The 21,910-nt window shown below is 38.2% G+C and overlaps 1 protein-coding gene across 1 annotated transcript in view; it reads left to right on the top strand.

The window, feature by feature from the left end:
- RECK (reversion inducing cysteine rich protein with kazal motifs) overlaps nucleotides 1-14,891 on the top strand; it is an 81,156-nt gene extending 66,265 nt beyond the window's left edge. Inside the window, exons 17-22 of the mRNA XM_044661122.1 lie at nucleotides 1,013-1,184; nucleotides 4,344-4,536; nucleotides 8,158-8,368; nucleotides 8,629-8,702; nucleotides 10,193-10,348; nucleotides 14,570-14,891. Of these exons, the coding sequence (XP_044517057.1) occupies nucleotides 1,013-1,184; nucleotides 4,344-4,536; nucleotides 8,158-8,368; nucleotides 8,629-8,702; nucleotides 10,193-10,348; nucleotides 14,570-14,782 (1,019 nt within the window). The 3' untranslated portion in view covers nucleotides 14,783-14,891. The remainder of the gene's footprint in view (nucleotides 1-1,012; nucleotides 1,185-4,343; nucleotides 4,537-8,157; nucleotides 8,369-8,628; nucleotides 8,703-10,192; nucleotides 10,349-14,569) is intronic.
- Nucleotides 14,892-21,910: the final 7,019 nt, after the last annotated feature.

Here is a 21,910-nt window from a genome sequence, read left to right as displayed (position 1 = left end):
ATTTCCAAGTTGAAAGAAGGCAAAGAAGCTGTCTGATGGCTGTATCTGAGTAGCTCCACTCCCCTCTGCTTGTAGATACTATACAGAATAGCTGATTGGGGGTTGGGGGTTAGGGTGGCGTGGTTGCTAGGTCTGGAAAAAGACCAATAGGGAGCCTACTTTGCAGTTTCTCTCTTTTTCCAGAAGGTGGCAGCAAAGAAAAGACAGACTTTTAGAGGGCTAAACTACCCTTCCCCATGATGAACTTCAAAATGTCAATATATTTGCTGTGTTTTAATTCTGATTTGACCATTTCTTATTCTTTGACTTCACTTGACTTAAGCTGTGGGCAGATGGACCCCAGGAGCTCTACTCTGCTTTATATCACCATTTTTGGTCTCAATTTCCTTATCCATAAAAAGAGGGATGAACTAAATCATCTCTGAAAGTTATATTCCTTTCAAGAGCTATAGTCTGGAAGTCTCAGGTTTTAGAGAGACCCAGATCATTTTTGGCCACAGAAACTAACTCGTCATTCCTAAGAAGGAATTGTAATCAATATTGATGATATTACTAAAAGCAGCAGTTAGTGTATTGGAGTCTGCTCCTATCTGCTTCAGGTTTCCAGTCTAAGCTTTTAAGCACTGTGAACGCCACTCCAAGGCAAGAGCCAGGAAGCTTTGCATTGCCCAAAGGATTGTCAGCGTATTAGGGAATTCAATAGTAATACCAGGCCCCCAACCCAGGAAAAGAGAACTAAGTAGAGAGAAGGTAAAGAAGGAGAATCAGACTGTTGGAGAGCTAGAGGAAAGAGTGCTAACCAGCTCTCCATTTCCTCCATCCCAGCCAGTAGCAAGTATTGACTACTCATTTAATGTAGCATTTTGTCAGCTGTGTTTGTGATGGTTTTTTCAGGGCAGAGACAAACATGGAATTTTGAAGGGGAGGGGGGACATTTTCCAGAATTTTCTAATCACAGCATGTATAAGAAATATGCAAGTAAATGTGGTGATTGTAATCTTACTGTTTTCAGGTCTACCATGCAACTGTGCAGATCAGTTTGTCCCTGTGTGTGGGCAGAATGGACGCACTTATCCAAGTGCATGCATTGCACGATGTGTTGGTCTTCAGGACCATCAATTTGAATTTGGATCATGTGTCTCAAAGGATCCATGTAATCCTAATCCCTGTCAAAAATCTCAAAGGTACTTCAAAAACTTCATACTATATTTTTCAATTATAGCTTCATTAAGTAGAACATATAGTACAGTAAAAACTTTATTGCTCTGAGACTTCAATTTTAGTGAAGAGGATTGAACAGCCGATGAAAAAACATGCTGATATTTGTTCTTTGACTGTTTGCAATATAGCTTCCTATCTGAGTTTAAAATTAAATTTAAGCTGGTTTTAATTGTGATTTTCCTCCATGCAGTGGGCAGAAGTCAATAATTACATTTGACCATTCTAGAACTTTTAGTTTTCTTTTAAAAGATAACTGGGATTTGAGTTCTTCTTGGTTCACTTAACTCCTAAAAGTCTTGATTAGGACATATCATAATAATAATGATAACTGGTTCCTTACAATTATTTAAAATTTAAGCAATTGCAGATCAATCCTAAAAGGTCATTTCCATGGTTTATCAGGCTTTCTCACATGTTAAACAAGAAACAGAATTATTAGCCAGCCATTTGGAAAATATATGACTTGGAATCTGAACCAGAAAGCATCATAAGGAAAAATATGGGGTGGTTTGACCTTTCCTGTATGTACACTGTCCCTCTAACTCTCCTTCTATACTTTCCTCTAATTCTAATCTAGGCTTTAAATTTTAATTTTCATATTAAATTCCTGACAGTTTCCCTCCATTATTAATCATTATGAGTTGTATTAAGTATTCTTTTCTTTGCACTAATTTGGAGCCAATGGGCTCCAAGACAGAAGGTAAGGGTTTAATACTGTGTATTGGCTCCAAGGCAGAAGAGTGGTAAGGGCTAGGCAATGGGGGTTAAGTGACTTGCCCAGGGTCACACAGCTGGGAAGTGTCTGAGGCCAGATTTGAACCTAGGACCTCCCATCTCTAGGCCTGGCTCTCAATCCACTGAGCTACCCAGCTTCCCTTCTTTGCACTAATTTTGAAATCATTCTTTAGATTCTCTGGAGCTAAACTATATCTAACACTGCTTTAATTTAATATCCAAATCATTTTGAAAAGAATTTATAGTTCTAGAGGCATTTTATGAATTTAAGTAAATTATGCCCAAATTTAATGCAAATAATTTCTCCTTAAAATTTAAAATTGAGACTTTTTAATTAAAAATATCCTATATTGTAGAAGACTCTCTGCCAGAACATTGGTCATCATATGATGGATTTTTTTTTACCATAATAAGTAATGTATTCATTTATTCAACAGATATTTAAGAAATGTCAGTTGTGTGTCAGGACCTAGGAATTCATAGACCAAAACAAAAATAGTCTCTTTACCTAAGGAGTTTGTGTTCTACTAGTAGAAAACAGTATATACACAGATGAATAAATTTTTAAATATATAAGGTATTTTGAGGAGTAACTGCAAACAGCAAGTAGAAAGGTCTTGTTTAGGAGTTGGCACTTGACCCAAATTTGAAGGGCTCTAAGAAGTCCAAGAAAGGGGGTAAGGAGAGAAAATATTCCAGGAATAGGGTAATAGTCTACCCAAAGGCACAATCAATTAATCAATAAACTTTTGTTAAGCACCAACTACATGCCAAACACTGTGCTAAGGGTAGGGATGCAAAAAAAAGACAAAAGATAGATCCTGCCATCAAGGAGCTCACAGTCTAATGGGGGGAGACAATATGCAAACAAATTTGTACAAAGTGAGTTATAAATAAAATAAATAGGAAATAATTAAAAGAAGGAAAGCACTAGAATTAAGTGGGATTGGAGAAGGCTTCCTATAGAAGGTGAGATTTTTGTTGGGATTTAAAGGAAGCCTGAAAGATTGTTAGACAGAGCTGAGAAAGGAGAATACTCCAGAAATGGAAAACAGCCAGAGAAAATGCCTGGAGCCAAAAGTTGGAGTGTCTTGTTTGTAAAAAACTGGAAGCCAATGTCACTGGATCAAAGAGTATGTGACAGGGAGTAAGAGGTAAAAAGATTGTAAAGGTGCAATCTGGGATAGGTTATGAAGGACTTTGAATGCCAAACAGAGCAATAGGAAGCCACAGCAGTTTATTGAGTAGAGGGAGTGATATGATAGGACTTGTGCTTCAGGAAAATCACTTTGGTGGCTAAGTGGAGGATGGATTGGAGTGGGGAGAGACTTGAGGCAGGAAGACCCCTAGCAAGCTATTGCAGTAGTCCAGGTATGAGGTGAGCCTGTACCAGGGTAGGGCAGTGTAAGGGAAAGAAGGCATTTGAGAGATGTCTTCCACAGAAGCAGAACATGAAATATCATAGAGAGAATAAGACAGTTTGGCTGGAATGTGAGATTCTTGAGGGCACTAATATCAAACCTGTCTGGAAAGATGGCTGGCACCAATTATTATAGAGTTTTAAATGCTAGACAGCTTTTATTTCATTTGGTGGGTAATATAAGAACACTGAGGTTTCTTGAACAAGGGTTAGATCAGTAGGGAAAATGGATAGGAGAGGAGAAAGCAAGAGGGAGACAGTTAGGAGGCTATTGCAATGGGCCAGATCATGGGAACCTGACATAAGATCATGACTGTGTGATTAAAGAGAAGGGGATATAGATGAGGGAAGTTGTTGAGGCAAATCAACGAGATTCAGAAACCAATTGAATATGTGAGACGAGAGAGTGAAAAGTCAATATTAACTTCCATGGCATGATTGGGCAACTGGAAGGATGATGGTATCTTTACCAGGAATCATCAGGAACCACTGAGAAGTGGCTAGACAGGTAGGATGAATACCAGGAGAAGTCTAGGTCATGAAAACTCAGGAAAGAGGAAGTAGCCATGAAGAATCTGAGTAATTAACAGTGTCGTTTTGCAGAGGTTAGGAAGAAAGATGAGAAAAGGCTATTGGCTCTAGGAAATAAGAGATTGTTGGTGACTTTGTAGAGTCCAGTTCAGATGAGCTGGTAGAGTCAGAAACTATCTTGTTAGGGGTTAATCAAACATCACCTAAGATATTAGAGGGTTAGGGTTAGGGTTGATCAAATAACAGGTTTGGTCTGTGTTGAAAGTTTAGCCACATTGGAGAAATCCTGGATCTTTTGAAGTATCAAAGTCTAGAACTTCAGATTCTTGGCCAACATTGAACTTTAATAAGTGTACCATTAATTAATCAACTATCCCAAAAAGCGGACATAATGAGTAGTTTTCTGTAATAGAGGTGCTTTCATTTTTCTTTTTAGATGCATACCAAAACCTCAAGTTTGCCTGACCACTTTTGATAAATTTGGGTGTAACCAATATGAATGTGTGCCTCGACAACTCAGCTGTGATCAGATTCGGGATCCTGTTTGTGATACAGACAATGTTGAACATAACAACCTCTGCACTTTATACCAAAGAGGAAAAAATGTGTCTTACAAAGGCCCATGCCAGGTACAATGATATACTTTCTTTTGTTTGTTTGTTTGTTTCTTTTTTTCTTATCATTATAACAAAATATGCAAATTTTTTAAAGACTGAAATAAGTTTATGCTCTTTGGAAGCACAGGTAGAAGCACATATATTTAGGAGCATCTATCAAACACATTTTTGAACAAGTGAGTTGTGTAACTCCATTATACTCAATGAATAAAAATGTTTTTAGAAGTAGCCACGTGGTTCAGGGGATAGAACACTATCTTGTTACTTAGAGTCTGGACAACCCGAGTTCAAATTTAGACTTGGATACCGACTAGCTATGTGACCTTGGACAAATTATTTACCTCTGTCTCAGTTTCCTCAGATGTAAAGTACTAATAATAATAGCATCCACCTTCCAAAGTTGTGAGGATCAAATGAGACAATATTTATAAGGTGTGTAGCACATAGTAAGTGCTTAATAAATGCCTATTCCTTTCCCTATCCTTTCTAAGTTTTAATATAATGCTAAAATTTTTGCTAGCTTTTTCCTATTTTTGAAGGCATCTTTCATATGCATCTATGTTATTGGAGTCAACATATATTGTATTAGTCTAAATCAGTGATTCCCAAAGTGGGCGCTACTGCCCCCTGGTGGGTGCTGCAGCGATCCAGGGGAGCAGTGATGGCCACACTTTTTTTGTATTACATTCTATTCTGAGTTCAATAGTCTCATAATTTCCAGGGGACGATAAGTAATATTTTTTCTGGAAAAGGGGCAGTAGGCCAAAAAAGTTTGGGAACCACTTGTCTAAATAGATCAATACCCCCAAAGTGAAATTTCTTTCAAAAGAAAAAAGGCATATTAAAGAATAATTACATAAAATTATAAATAGGTCACTCATTTAAAACCTTCCTTTGATATTTATTATTTGTGTTTTTGTTTTCTTGCAATAGTTATAGGTCACACTCAGATTTTATACATGCCAGATCCTAGGTGGGAAGTGCAGTTTGTGCTCTGGCCAGTGTAGTGCATCTGTGATGAAAATACCAGGAGCACTTCCAAAAATAGAACTCCCTTCATTAGGAACTGTTCATATCTGCTGCAAACTAAGGAATAAAAAAGGAATTCTTTTCTTTAGACTATGATCTTGGCATTTAAGTCTGTCACCTTGTTCTTTGATCATCGCACAACATTCAGCCAAATATTTAGAAAGCAAGAACTACTTCTCTATAGTGGAAGGAATATTAAGACACAAATTATAAAACAAGCAGGCAAATTACAGGTCAATATTTTAGTTGTAGAATCTTAACTTTGACCAGCTTAAAATAACTCTCTTCTCAATTCTGCTTTCTTTACTCCCAAACTAGCTTTTTCAACCTTGGTCCTTGAGAAAGGCAGGTTCTTCCTTTCTAGCATGAATTACATTACATAGAATCAGGCCCAAATGGTTGGCCCCAAAGCCAGTTAACATCTACCCATGTCAGTTCCTTCTCATAACCTAGCTGGCAAAGACAGACTTCCATAATCTTAGCCTAAATCAGTAGCTTACTCTTCAAATTCTGACTAAATTTGTGCTTTGTTCTTATTTTGCCATCTTCCCCCCCTTCATTTCCTCTTGGTTCTTCTAGTTACACATCCCCATTATCCAAGTCCACCCTCTATCTATCCCTCTAGAATTCTCTTCTCTACTAGATCTATTGCCCCAGATGAATTTGCAGTTATAGAGCAACTGCATTTAAATAAGGTCAAAATTCACACATATTTGAGGGAGTTAGTCACACTTACATTCATTTTGTGAATGTACTTCTCAAATTCTAACACCTGTGAAATAAGTGAATTGAATACTGCTTTGGTTTTTTGACAAAATAATCATGTTTATCATGCAAAAAGGGAAATAATTATAGTATGCTACCATTCAGGATTCAGGCATATTACATTAATGTAATATAAAGAGCTAGATCTCTTTTTCCACTAATCCCCTCAGTTTTAGCATACAAAATTTTGACTCTTGTAACTAAATCACAGTGACCTGGGCAAGATCTGTGAGATAAAAGTCAGAAGGGATTCCTATAGCCCAACTCAGCTGCTTTCTTTCTGCTGCTATTCTAATTACTGCGTATTCTCATTACCTTGTTTTAATATACCTAGTAACTTGGAGTGATGTTGTGATGATTAAGATTAAAATGAAAATGCCAAGAAACTGAAATATTTCTTCTGCACTATGTAAAGATGATGCATTTCTCCAGTTGCTTTATTCTCACAAGGTTACAATAGCCTACCAATTGCCTGCGGTGTGCTTGCAACACCATGAAATTAGGCTTGATAGATAGTAAGAGTATAGGATCATAGGATTTAGAGCTGGGAGAGATCTTAGAGATTGTCTCTTGAGTCTAACTTCTAACATTTTAAATTTAAGGAAAGTGAAGCCCAAAGAGTTTAAGTGACTTGCCTGAGGTCACCAGATTTTGAACCAAAGAAATAAAATCACAGAATCTCATTCTTGGAAGGGACCTCAAAGGTTATCTAGTTTATCCAGTATAACCTATATCCACGTAGAAATGGTCTTTGTAACATCCCTATACATGGTTAGTTTCTAGCCATTTTACTCAAAAATTTAGCATTTTCTCTAATAGTATGTTTTTAAGCATATAAGAATTAAGAGAATTTTTATATTGAGACCTGTATGAAAAAGTTATCCTCAAATCTACTTGGAGTGGTTTAGATGAAACCAATCTTGAGACCAGAAAAAAAAGATAATAGCAATTATTATTGTTATCAGTAATTGTATTAATAATCACCATGCTTGGCTTATATGGTATGGTGTTTTACAGTTGTAATGTGCTTAGCACTTTATTTTGTTTTATTTGTTCATTTGGTATTCTTGTGAAGTAGTGAAAGTATTATCCCCATTTTACAGACAGGAAAACTGAGTCTCTGGAAAGTAGAGTGACTTGCCCAAAATCATACAGCTAGTTAAATGGCATTTGTAGAACTGGTACTAAGGTTCTCTGACTCTGCATATGGTACAGAAGCACTGGAATTCTTTTCCCTCTCTACATTTTTTTAGGTTATTACATAACAATAAAAATTGATCTTATATCAGCTTGATTCTGTATGTCATGTAATCCTAGCTCTAGAAAAGAGCTGCCTTAAAACTTGGTTCCATGTTTCACAATGACAGAGTAGACTTTTCAATTCTTAAATTAAGAGTTAAGTGATTAAACATATATAATACATGTGTTATGTGCATTATACAAAGTGAATTAAGTGATTAGACATACATATACATTTATGTTAGACAACTTATGATTTGCTCATATTATTACAGAAAATAACTGATAAACATCAGCAAAAACATCCTAATGCAAGAAATAGTATTTTTATATATAGTCTTTCTAGTTCACAATGGATGAACCCATATCAGGAGAACCAGACGACAGTGAGAAAGTAATCTTTCCAGAGCAGCACTCTCTGAGTGGACCTGCCATTAATTGACTGACCCATTGATAAAATGTAGCCTCTCTCTGGAATTTGCCTCTGTGCCTTTATTTTCCCTGTGAGAAAGAATAAATTCCATAAAGATCTTATTGGGGCAAAAAACAAAAGAATTTCTGCTATGATTAAAGTTAAATATAAATCATTTTCTATTTCAGCCCTTCTGTAAATCAGCAAAACCTGTTTGTGGACACAATGGTGAAACCTACAGTAATGTGTGTGCTGCCTACTCTGATCGGGTAGCTGTGGACTACTCTGGCCCCTGTCAGGCTGTAGGAGCTCTCTCAGAATACAGCTCTTTCACGGAGTGTGCTGCAGTCAAATGTCCTCCTCTCCCAGCAACTGGATGCAAACCACTCATCTCACCTGGTAGGTTCATGAAGGTTCATTCATGCTATTTATTGGCAGCTTAAAACCCAGATTTTGTTCCCTGCACTAATATTGCAGCAAATAATAAACCAGGTCTTACAAATTACCTTTCTTTCCTTTTATTCTTAATGTGACAGCTCATGTCAGAGGTCATGCTTATACTTCCATCAGGATATAGATATCTGTATAGCCTCACACAGGGGCTGGTTATTTAACAATATGTTTTAATGGCTTTATTTTCATCGGTTTCTGTTGTGCAGGTGCATGTTGCCCATTGTGTGCAGGGATGTTAAGAATTTTATTTGACAAGGAAAAGTTGGATACAATTGCTAAGGTAAAGACTTAAAGAAAATATATTAGAAATTTTAAGAAAGCCATACCTTCTTTTAAAATGATGTGATACCCCAAAGGTATCCCAGGCCTTTGTCCCTTGCATTCCTGCAGTGCCGAAGGAAATTGACTTTGAACTGAGAGAGACACTCTCTGGCCTCTCCCCTAGCTTCTTGATGAACAAAACAGGCACTTCCCAGTTCTACTCTGATAAGCATCTGTTTGTATCAAATATAGCTCTAATCATCTCCTGAACTTCACAGGTCACTCCTTCTGTCTTCAAGACACAACACATCACTCTGTCAGCCCATTCTGGCTACTTAGTAACATTACCCCATCAACCCATTTCTAGTCACAAAGTCCCTGTTGCAAAGAGGGACTGAGACTCCAAACCCCCATTTCCTCTAGGAGGCAGTGTCTTCCCTGCACCTGCCTCCCAGTCATTCAACTCAGTGATTCAGCTTTTATTCAACTTAATAAATTTCTCTTTTTAAGGTAAAATGATTTGGTAAACTCATTTTTGTAATTAGTTATTTAATCTGGAAAGATAAACTTTTCATAAAATATCTAAGCCAAGGATGTTAGATACCATCTAAGCCAACTGCCTCATTTTACAGAAATGAATGCAGGTCCATTATGTCATTTGCTTTTTCTTAAACTATGTTTACTGAGAAGGGAAAAGACAAAATGGTACTGAATTTGGGTAAATTTAATATCAGTGATTGTCATAATTAAACTTTAATAGCTTGGGGCCTATAATAACCAGCACATTGGCAGAATGTGTCTCTGCTGACAGCAGATCCCAGACTAATTTGCTCATGTGACTTTGGACTCTTCTCCCAAGGAGGGGCTAATTAGTCTGTCAAAAGACCATTAGCGATACGTCTCCCATGAGGTACAGCTATCCTAATGCCTTTGCTCAAAAAAATCCACAGGGAAGCATGCTGATTTTGGTTAGGTGTTGGGACAGGATGGAATAAGTTTCTACTTAAGCTCCCACAAGTCCAAGGGCCCCATGATTCTAAGGCTCTAAAGAGTCTGGGTAGTTGTTATTCCTTCTCACAACAATGAAACTTCCTCAAAAGAGCACCTGTACAACTAACCCATTTCTTCATCAAGCTATTCCCCATGTAAGTCTTCTATGTATACAACTGTTGTTTCCAGTATATCATTCCCCTTTTCACCACTGACTCTCGAGTCATGTAGATGTGCCAATGTTGATCAACATACCTGTGGTTTTCTAATGAAATGTATTTACACCTACCTCAAAAAGATTCCTTTCAATGAAATTACATTTGATAGAAGATTTTTCCTTGCTAGTTCAGATGATTGGGCATATCAAAGGCCTCCTAATAACAAGTACTTATAAGATCGAATTTCATGTTTACTGGAAGAATCTCATAACATGATCTGAACTGACAAACTAATGAAACATAGCTTTGTGTGGCATATGAACCAGTACTGCAGGTAATTAAAATTTATATCTTTTTCTAGGTAACAACCAAAAAACCCATAACTGTTCTAGAAATACTTGAGAAAATTCGCTTACACATTTCAGTTCCGCAGTGTGATGTATTTGGCTACTTAAGCATTGAATCAGAAATAGTGATTCTGATCATACCTGTCGATCATTATCCAAAAGCATTACAGGTAAGATTTAACAATGAGCTATAATGAAATATGCATTGCTGGAGTAATTCAGTGAGTCTAGAGGAATTCAACCATATCTTTATTGAAGTTGTTCTTGTAAATCAAACCAGAATACAAATGGCAGCCCAACAGAAATGATTCATAAAACTCACCCAGGTGTGCCTGCAGACAGGAATATTTTCATCAAGAACAATTTGAATAGTAGATAGAGCCCTGGAAATAGTAGATAGAGCCACTGCACTTTGACATGAGAGCTACCAGTGCAGGAGTCATTTCAGGATCAGCTGATAATGGGAAATATTTATTAAATTATACACAGTTTTTTCAGTGTATATGAAGGGACTTGAAATGTATTGGTCACATAAAACAAGGTCCTACTGTAATATAAGACTGAAAACAAGACAGTAAACAGGTGCTATGGCAAGCATAGCAAATGACAAGAAAATGGCCATATTCTCTTAAGTATTCAAGATTAGTAGCCTAAACTGGAAACTGAAAATATGTACCTTTCTTTTGGGAAATGACTATATAGATTTTGGTGCATATTACTATTCCATCTGCAGTGCTATTGTACATATTGGTAAATGTGAAATTCAGAGAAATGTGGGAAAGTTTTATAAATTGATGAAAATGAAATAAGAAAAATCAGGAGAACAATGCACACAAGTTCTTTCTCTCTCTCTCTCTCTCTCTCTCTCTCTCTCTCTCTCCCTTTAGATAGATGGATAGATAGATAGATATTAACATGAAAAGGAGCTGAACTCTGATTATTTGTCATGTCTAATTCCTACCTGGAGAATAGGTGATGAAACATTTCTTTCCTCTTGGTAGAGATGTAAGCAGTCCATGGGTTTGATCTTTCCCACACATATATCTTATATAGCTGTGTTGGCAAACTCCCCCTCTCCATGTGTGCCTGAGGACATTTCCTACATGACCTGCCCCTCAGTCTAGCAGCCCAATGGGAGCACTTTCTCCCTCCCCTGTGTGGGGTAAGGGGTTCCAGTTTGGGCACTTGGTCTCTAAAAGGTTTTCCATCACTGTTATATAAGTACTGCAATACCTACACACAGTGAACTAGCTTCCCCTCCCCCCCCCCAAAAAAAGATATTAAGCTATATCAGAGGTGTTGCACTCAAGTGAGGCCTGCAAAACTCCAAATCAGATTAAAATGTAATTGGGACATGTTTAACAAAATAAAAATACAACTCTGACTCTTTGTGAACTCATGGACACACCAGGCCTGCCTTTCTGACTTCCACTGTCTCCCAAAGTCTGTCAAACTCAGGTTCATGGCTTCCATTATACTATCTATTCATTTCATTCTCTGCCATTCCTTTCTCTTTTTGCCCTCAATCTTTCCCAACCTCAGAATCTTCCACTGAGTACTATCTTCTCATTATATGGACAAAGTATTTGAACTTCAGCCTCATACAACATAGATAAGGTTAATTTGTAGTTTTCTAAGTCAGCATGGGACTGCAGGAGTCACTTTCTATTCGAATTTGAAACCACTGGGATAGATCACATTTAGAAAGTTGAAGCAGCGCTTTTAACAATTCCAAACTGCTCCCAGCCATAGAAGCCATATTTTTAAAAACAATATATTCCCAGCAATTTTGTGTGGCTGTCTTAAACTTCAGTGGCTCTCTGTTACCACCAAGATAGAATATAAAATTCTTTAACTTCTGAAGTCCTTTAGAAACTGAATGCTTCCTGCTTTCCTGTCTTCTTACATTTTACTTCCCTCTTCTTTACCATCTAGGGACACCAGCCTCCTTACTGTTCCTTGCACAAGGCACTCCATCTCCCTATTCCAGGCATTTTCACTGACTTTCCCTGATGCCTGCAATTCTCTCCTTCTTGCCTCTGCCTCCTGGCTTTCCTTCAAGTCTTAGCTAAGATCCCACCTTCTGAAAAGTCATGGAATAATTAAAATCATTACTGGTAGAATGTACAGGCCTTGATAAAAGCATAGATCCATTATATGGTACGTTCCCATATGGGTCTTGACCTACTTCTGCTTGGCAGATGAGATCTCTTCCTCCATTCTCAGGACTTTGCAGTTAATGCTTATCAGCATATGAGATCATAGTGTTTGTTCAGGCTGCTACCATTGCAACTACTATCAAAGCTTTTATAGAGCATAGCCTTCTTCATTATTGGCCCCCCTGTACCATTGCATCTAATCAGGATACCCATTTTATTGTGAAGAGAGTCTGAGTTTGGGCCTATCCTCACTTTCACTGGGTTTTATATCTTTAATGTCATCTTTGGGCAATTGGTAATGTTGAATGTTGGATCAGATTCTTAAAATGATACTATTATCATACTCTCAATTATTGGGGTTGAATAATTTGCCTCCAGAGGCAGTCTTTTGGATAATTCATTAGCCCTAAGAAAAGGGAATATTTGTGGCTCCAGCAGTTTCTTGAATCAAATATCAAATACTAAATAACTATAGATTAATTTTGGAGATAGCCCCTCTCAATTAATCTTCTCCAGTCCTCTTTCCATTACTCGTGTAGAGTTAACCAGGTCTCAGAGGTTTCTGTTCTTCCAGAAGGTTCTGTATATGATTCCTGGGGTAAAAATGGTTCAGGTTCCTCATAAGTGATATGTTTCTGTCCCCTAGGATAGGTCAGTAATGCCTTCCTAGAAATAATATAGAGGACTAAGGGGAGGAATTGTTAGAATATACTTTGCTTTTTTTTTAATTCTTTTTTTTTAAAAACCCTTATTGGCTCCTAGGTGGAAGAGTGATAAGGGTGGGCAGTGGGGGTCAAGTGACTTGCCCAGGGTCACACAGCTGGGAAGTGTCTGAGGCCAGATTTGAACCTAGGACCTCCTGTCTCTAGGCCTGAGTCTCAATCCACTGAGCTACCCAGCTGCCCCGATACTTTGCTTTTTAAAGAATATGACCGAGTTGAAATTGTCTTTGTATAATTATGTAGAACAGGAATTCGCTTGGAAGAAAAGGAATCCTTTAGTTGACTTAGTTGTAATATTGAGTCCCTAGAAGAGCAGCCCAGCCCCACAGAAGGAGGTAACCTGGGAGTACAAACCGCTAAAGAAACCAAATTGGTACCATCCCCCCAGTGGGGCTCCCATGGAAGAGAGACTTTGGCCAGTGAACCAGGTGATATTGAGTGAATGGGAGTTTTAATGCCTTCATGCACTAGGACAGTTTGTGCATGTAAGATATCTATGATCTCTTAGCTTCTTAAATATAAATGACCTGATAATACATGTATAATCCAAATCAAATTCCTTACTATCTTCAAGAGATGGGGAGAGGGAGATAATTTGTATCTTATCATTTCAGAAAATGTATGTTAAATATTGTTATTACATGTAACTGTGAAAATAAAATATCTCTGAATAAAAAATAATAATATAGATGGCCTAGATCTAAAATGGGTGCTCATGCCAACACTGTAGGTGTCATTGTCTGTTCTGTAGAAAATATTCCTGGTGCTGCTTCTGGCCATTGTGGTTATTTTGATATAGGAGACTTTCTCTGAATTGTACCCTGACATTACCCCTATTGTATGAATTGTACTTTTAAGATTGTATTCTTTTATGTTTTTATTATTTGTTGTTTTATTATTTTGTTTTTATTTTTTAGTTTTAAGTAAAGTAAGTATATTTTACTTTTAAGATTGTATTCTTTTATGTTTTTATTATTTGTTGTTTTATTATATGTTATTATTTGTAGCTCTTTGTCCAAAGTTATGATAGAATTGTTTAAAGATAATTTTAGTGGTAGAATATCTCTTAAGAAATTTTTGAGACCTCATCACCAAAGGAATGGGATATAGCAAGAATTTTTATGTTGGACTGGACTGCCTTTACTTTTGAGAGGATTATTCTTGAGCTTAACATTGGCCTGACTTTCTTGTTACCTGAGGCCTAAAAGGCCCAGCCTATAAGGATTTGGTGTAAGATTTTTTTTAGCAGAATTCCCAACAGAGAGAAGTAGTCATTTTATCTGAATTTCTATATTTTTAACCCTTTGTATTATATCCTTTTTATCCTTTGTTACTAGTACAGGCTGATACATAAATATCTTATTGCATTCTAACCTTGAGCTTTAATCACCGGAGTGACCTGAATTAAGCCTTATCTCAGAGTATGCAAATTTGGCAGGATCAGTTTAAAACTTAAATGAATCAGTGTGATTTTACTTTTTCACAATCTTTTTTTTCCCTTCTCTCTCAGATTGAGGCTTGTAATAAAGAAGCAGAAAAGATTGAGTCACTGATCAATTCTGATAGCCCAACTCTGGCATCACATGTTCCACTTTCAGCACTTATCATCTCCCGGGTGCAAGTTTCGAGTAGCCTTCCATCTGCTAGCACAAAAACTCTGCCTCTCTATGGTTTCTTTTTCTTCACCATTGAACTTGCCTTATTAGTTTTGCATGGCACATAACTGCTTACAAAACGTGCAAAACAAATTGTCTATGAAATGTTTATTGTGAAAGACATTCAGGACTGATCGTCTTTATTATGGCAATCACCAAGTAAAAGCACATGTCACTTCAGTAATTCACCACACAGTATTTTTTCTTTTTTTAAGTAATGCTTTTCTTTATCAAATCTTGTCCATTTTTAACAAGCATGAGATAGGAAATGGGTCTTCAAAGTCACATCTTAAAAAATAGATCTTTGATGTTGCATAACTAAGTGAACTTGATCTGAAATTTGCTTAGAGATGGTCTTTCTAGGGAATGAGATGCTGTTACCCACTTTGAGGATGCTGTTTTTGTTTTGTTTGCTTTCACTTCATGGAAGGATTCCTTGCTGGGTTCCTTTAATAGGAAAGTTGCCCCAGTATTTTTCAGTATTTGTTTACATATCAGCTACTTGAACCAGAAGCTTAGATACAAAGAAATATAGTGTTAGTAGTCACTGCTGGCTCAAGATCAGGAATAAAGATAAAATATTTCTGAAATGATCATGTTAAGTCAGTAGAAAATATGAGACTTAAAAAAATTCAATTTGACACCTTACAGAGCTATACAAGAGCACATCTCTTAGTTTAATAAGTAAGGTACCCTTCTATAGTTAAGTGCCTCATTGTATCCTATAGCCAGGTATGTCACTGACATGTTTCTGACTTTTGTGAAAGGGAAAAATCCTCTAAAATACATGAAAAGATAGATTATTTTTTAAGCAATAAAGAAAGCATCTTGCCTTATGCAATTTCCTATGACTCAAACCTAATTTGAGTGGAAACAGTCAGCTGAACCGACAGGGTTTTTAAACGTCAGTCTTAAAACAAATTGCTGCTACTTAAATAATTGCCAAAAAGTGAAGTAATTAATTGTTTGTGTAAATATAATACATGATCCTTATATTTCTTATATTTTATTATGAAGAAAACTAATAGCCATGTTTTAAAGATGACAATCATAAGTGTTTTCCCGGTACTTTTTTTTCATGAAGATACATTGTCTTTATAGTATGTCCACTGTAGATACTGTGTATTATGCCTTATTCTTTGTTGCAATTTAAATTTTGTTTTATATATATGTATAAATGCTATCCCTAAATATTAAAATGTTTTTGCATGTTGTTTAATGAATTTTACACTTAAATGTGTTTAAATATTTGAAATAAGCTATACAATTTAATACTTATTTTATGCACCTGAATTTAAATTCCACATGAAGCTTTTTTTTTTCAGTATTAGCCAACTTTTGAAGACTATATGGATATAATTATTTTTTGCCAAAATGATGTTTAAAGTAGGCACTTTGGGAATATCCATATGCTATGTAGCATGTTTGTAACACTTGTTCTTGTCTGTATAAATATCTACAATGCAATGTACTGGGCAGCTTTTCTATTTTAATAAAACAGTTATTTCCTCATGTGTATGAATAACTAGAAAATCTCTTATGTTGAAATTTAAAGAATAAAAATAAAAGAATAATTTGAATTCAGCAAAAGGTCCTCATATATTATCATAGTTTTTATAAATTATCCTTGGTCTGATTAGATATAGATAGGTAAGGCCAAGTGATTGATTTTAAAAATCATATTTCAACATTTCCTATAGGGCAGTGATGTAGTGCTGGACCCTGTTCCTACCCCATCCCTCCAGACTGGGTGCCCTGCCCAAACAAGAGGGAGAGGAAGTGTTCCCATTGGTCTGCTGGGCAGAGGGATGGGGGAAGTGAGGAATGTCCTCAGGTGCATGGAGAGGGGGAGGGGAACAGCTCCACCCTGAGTCCCTCTGGCTTTCTAGTAATGAACTCTGGTGGGCTACTGCAGGCGTGCCCACAGAGAGGGCTCTTCATGCCCTTTTGGCATGTGTGCCATAGGTTCACCATCACTGCTCTAGGGGATCTGTGCCCAGGCCTTTCAAGGAGGGGGCTAGAGAAGAAGGGGTTTGTGAGAGGAAAGCGCTTAGCCTCTTAACTATTTCTGGTTGTAAATGCCTGGCACATAAGTGCTTAATAAATTTTTTTTGGTTGAATACAAATTAATTCTGACCCCATTCAATACTTCTTCTCTTTTTGGAAAAGGTGAAAGAGCTCCAGGGTGGTGGAGTGTGTGGAAAATATAAGTAAGTTAATGGAGTAATCTTCCTCACAACAAGTGGCTTAAGCTTTGGTTTACCTACCCAGTCAGTTGTGTTTTGCCCACACCCTGATGCTAGGCAAGTTCTTCCCTCAGTATACTATTTAATACTGACTGTTCTTACGTTAGCCTAACCTTTGACTCTCTTTCTAGAGCCTTAGTCTGCCTTTCTTTGGATTTCTCACGAAGTCTAAAGATCCTCTGCGGGCTATTGGACTTCCATGCCTACCAATGACTGCCTGATTCTTCCTGTTCACATTAGGATGAGATATGTAATCTGAAAATTAAGCAAACAAATTCAATTACTTCCACTTGACTCTGGAATGTATTTATAATTTTTGGCAATGGTTTTCCTTCTCTCATTTTGTTTGATACAGACTGACATGAGAGGTCTTCCTACCTATATGCAGGATGAAGATTAGAGCAATGAGGCCACAGAAAGAAGAAACTGGCCTGGGAATCAATATTTGCTCCTGGTTGTGGCTTATCAGTTTCCTATCTGATGAAATTTAGAGTGCCTCCAGATTAAGGAGAAAAATACAAATGGAAATAAGATTTATGCCATCATTACTTCTACAGTGACAGAAAAACAGTGATGCAAGTATAGAGGTAGGGCTAAAAAGAAAGGAGCATTTGAAGGATTTAATTTGAAGGATCAGAGCGCTTTTTTGGGAGGAAGGCCTAGATCATCAAAGGAGGAAGAAGGAACAAAAAAACATAGTGTTCTTGTTCTACTAGAATGTTTAGGTACTGTTGTAAAAATGCAGTGGAAAGAGCCATGGACTATGGATCAAGAGATCTGCATTCGATTTCTTTTCTACCTGTGGCTCATTAACTTTAGGCTTAAGTTTACTTAATTGTACTATGAACGGATTTGCTGTTGTTCCTCATGTCAGTCATGTGATTCATCATGATCCATGAACCCATTTGGGGTTTTCTTGACAAAGATACTGGAGTGGTTTGCCATTTCCTTCTCCAGCTCATTTTACAGATGAGGAACCTGAGGCAAACAGGGTTAAGTGACTTGCCCAGAGTCACACAGCTAGTAAATGTCCAAGGCCAGATTTGAAGTTAGGAAGATAAGTCTTCCAGATTTCAGGCTCAATACTCGATATGTCCACTGTGCCTCTTAGCTGCCCCATGAATGGTTTGGATTATGTCAAATGCTATATGACTAGCTTCCATGTATTGAAGAAATTGAAGATGTTAACCATGGAAAAGAGAATACTTTAGGAGGTAGGGCACATGATATGATGCCTTCAGTTTTTTTTTTGAAGGGCTATCATGTGAAAAACAGAAGTTTCCGAAAGATGCAATTTATGTTCGTTGTAAGGAAAAAATTTACTCAGGATCAGAGTCATCCAAAACAGAATAAACTGTCTTGTAAGGGAATGTGAACCCCTTCTGATACCCACTTAGAAATGCAAAGTGACTAGCCAGTGGTTCCCAAACTTTTTTTGGCCTACCACCCCCCTTCCAGAAAAAATATTACTTGGTGCCCCTGGAAATTAATTTTTTTTAATTTTAATAGCAATTAATAGGAAAGATGAATGCACCACCTGTGGCCATCACCACCTCCCTAGATCACTGCAGCACCCACCAGGGGGTGGTGGCGCCTACTTTGGGAATCACTGGACTAGACCAATCTTATCTGGTCATGGAACAACACTTGGATTTGAATCTCAACATTTCCCTTGAGAATATAAGGGCATTAAGTATCCTTCCAAATAAACAGGCATTGGGCATATTCTGAAACAAAATAAAGGATAGTATCTATTTTATATTGAAAACTTAGCATACAAGTATTTTTGTGATTTTCTATTTTAGATAGAAAATGTCATTAGCATGTTTTAACAGAGCATCCCTATTTGCACCTTAGAGTATTCCATGGTCCTTTACAACACACTTGACAACACAAAATCTGCATAGTGAAGAGCCTTAGATACCACCTAATCTGTCTTCTCTCTAGAGTCTCTTAACAAGTGGTCATCCAATCCTTGCCTAAAGACCTCAAGTGAGGCCTCTATCAAGGCAACCCATTCCATTTCTGGAAAGCTAAGTTCTATTCTTTTCCTTCTTTCTCTTCCCTTCCTTTTCTGTTTTTTTTTCCCCTTGTCTTTTTGAGACCAAGTCTCTTAATCTCACCCAGGCTGCAAGTGCAGCAAACATTCACAGGCTAGTCTTACTGCTGCTTGGCATGAAAATGCTGACTTGTTCCATTTCTCACCTGAGCCAATTTGCCCCTTATTACATAGGCTGACAGGAGCTGAACACTGATTATATGTAATGATCAATCTCTACTTGAAAAAGAGATGAAAAGAGATTTTCCGTTCAGGAAAGAGTTTGGGGCTGGAGACTACGGAATATTGCACATACATATCATTTGATTTTGTTTCATGGCTTCATTTGTTACAGAAAAGAGTTTCAGCATGCTGGGAGTACACATCAGAAAATGACTGATATAAAAACAAAAGATATCCATAAAACCTTCCTCTCCCCCGCCACTTTCTTAAAGAAAAGCCTATAAAAGGGCAGCTAGGTGGCTCAGTGACTGCAGAGCGAGACCAGGAGACCATGGACAAGTCACAGCCCCAGTTGCCTAGCTCTTATCACTCTTTTTGCCTTGGATACTTAGTACTGATGCTAAGACAGAAGGTAAGGGGTTTTTTTGTTTTGTTTTGTTTTTTAAGAATATAAGCTCTTTTAGGGTAGGACCCATCTTTTTCCTTGTATTTGTATTCCCAGCCCTGAGGCACAGTGACTGCCATAGAGTAAGGGCTTAATAAGCTCTTCTTAATTTTGATTTATGTGTGATCCTTATAAAAAAAAAAAAACAGAGTACTGGTATCTCTCACAGATCATTCCCACATATGTGCATCTCATCCTACATCTTGTGTCCTCCCCTCCATGGGTGGCATGCATCCATTCTGCTCCTCTGAAATTGTGGATTGTCGTTGTCACTTCAACCTTCCAGAGCAGGTGCAAGAACAGTCCGATCCACTTGCTGGGGTAAAGAACAGTTATGAGGAAATCAAGGCGTTATGATAGGTCTTGGGTGAATCAACCTCTCCAAGTCCGTTTTCTGATATGTAAATTAAGGGGGTTGGACTCAGTGGCTACGGCCAATGAACTGAGCCCTTGCTCTGCAGAGCGCAATAACCTTTTACAACTATGGAGTGCACTGTCTGTCGATCATCACTTGGCAATGGCGGTATGAGGGGAAGAAAGGAAAAGAAATGTGGATCTAGGGTTAGAAACTGGCGGATTGTTATTCTGAGTAACTGGACTTCCTTTTTTGTGGCATGGGACTGAGAAGACCAGAGAAAGAAGGACAAGTCAGCATGGGTCTCATTATTTGAGAAACGACTGAGGTCGTCATGGATCCGGGAGAAGGACCCAGCCATAGCAGAGGGCAGAAGAACCTCCCAAAGAAAACGTCAGATGAGAAAACGGGCCACAAGGTGCTAGAGAACGAAGTGGAAGTGATTGAGAAGCAGAAGGCTCTAGGTAACGACAGAGAGAGTAGGTCCAAGGATATAGAAATAGTTGAAATGGGCATAGAGGACTTCAAGATTGAGGGCAGGGAGACCCTCTTCCAAGTGCTCCAGGACTACACACATGACAAGGATCTGAGGATGGTGGAGAAGGAGCAAGACCAGAGTTCCAAGCAAGAAGGCCAAGAAAAGGGCCAGGAGTCACAGCCAACGGACGAATGGATCAGTATACCCACGCACTCGAATTCCTGGAGAAGAATGAGTCTGAGTCGCGAAGACCTCGAACTGCTCCAGGAGGTGGATCAGTCGTTAGCACAGTCTATGAGCAAGAGCAGCAAGTACAAACTCAAGGCTGAGAGCCTACTCAGTCTGGCCCATCAGGTCCAGGAGTACGAAAAGATTTGGCAGCAGCCTGACGACCCCAGGGCAGCATTTCAGCTGCTACCTGTCTTGAAGAAGCACTTGAATTTGCTCACCTCTGAATTGGCCAGAGGATCTCTCAGACAGTCCCCGGATATCAGCTTGCCAGGGGACCAGATGGACCACAAGGGCAAAGAGGGAGCCTCTAAGGGGCATTCGCACCGACCATCATCCAGCAAGAGTTCCAAGGCCTCCCCAACTGGGACCAAAGACTCATCGTCACCCAAGACCTCCTTGGACCATGGCCACGCCAAGGAGCCTTCAACCTCGAAGGAGAAAAGGGGAAAAGTGGATGAGGACGAGGATGAGGAAGACCCTCCAGTGTACAAAGACACGGGTGAGTGCCCTCTTTGGCCATGTACCCAGCCACCCGGGTGAGTCCCTGTGGTGGGCCCCAGAGGAGCAAGGCCTTTCCTTCTTTCCCTACCTCCCTGCTCTCCTCCTCCCTTCCCACTCCCCTCCTTTCTTCCTTCCCCCCAATATTCCTCTCTTTATCTTTTCCTTTCCCTTGTTCTTTTCTTTCTTCTTATTCTTTCCCTGGGCCTTTTTTGTTCTCTCCTTTCTTTGTTTTCTTCATTTCATTTTCTTTTTTTCCATCTTTTTCTCTTTGCCATTCTTCTTTCTCTTCCCCCCCACTTTCCTTTCTCCCTCTTTTTCTTTATTCTTTCTCTCCTTCCTTCTTTATTCATCTATTTTTAGTGAATACACATTTTTCTTTCCTACTCACCTACTCCAACACATACATTGAGAAGGAAAAAAAGAAAAGGGAAGTTGCATTTTCTTTGTCCTAGGGAATGCCAAAGAATGTCTTCCTTTTTTTTTTATACAAGAGTTTTTTTTTTTAAACCCTTGTACTTCGGTGTATTGTCTCATAGGTGGAAGAGTGGTAAGGGTGGGCAATGGAGGTCAAGTGACTTGCCCAGGGTCACACAGCTGGGAAGTGGCTGAGACCAGGTTTGAACCTAGGACCTCCTGTCTCTAGGCCTGACTCTCACTCCACTGAGCTACCCAGCTGCCTATAAATATTAAAAATGATAAAGGCTGGTATAAATATATAA

This window comes from Gracilinanus agilis, chromosome 1 (assembly GCF_016433145.1).
Source record: "Gracilinanus agilis isolate LMUSP501 chromosome 1, AgileGrace, whole genome shotgun sequence".
NCBI classification, from domain to species: domain Eukaryota; kingdom Metazoa; phylum Chordata; class Mammalia; order Didelphimorphia; family Didelphidae; genus Gracilinanus; species Gracilinanus agilis.
This window is presented reverse-complemented; position numbering and strand designations above follow the sequence as displayed.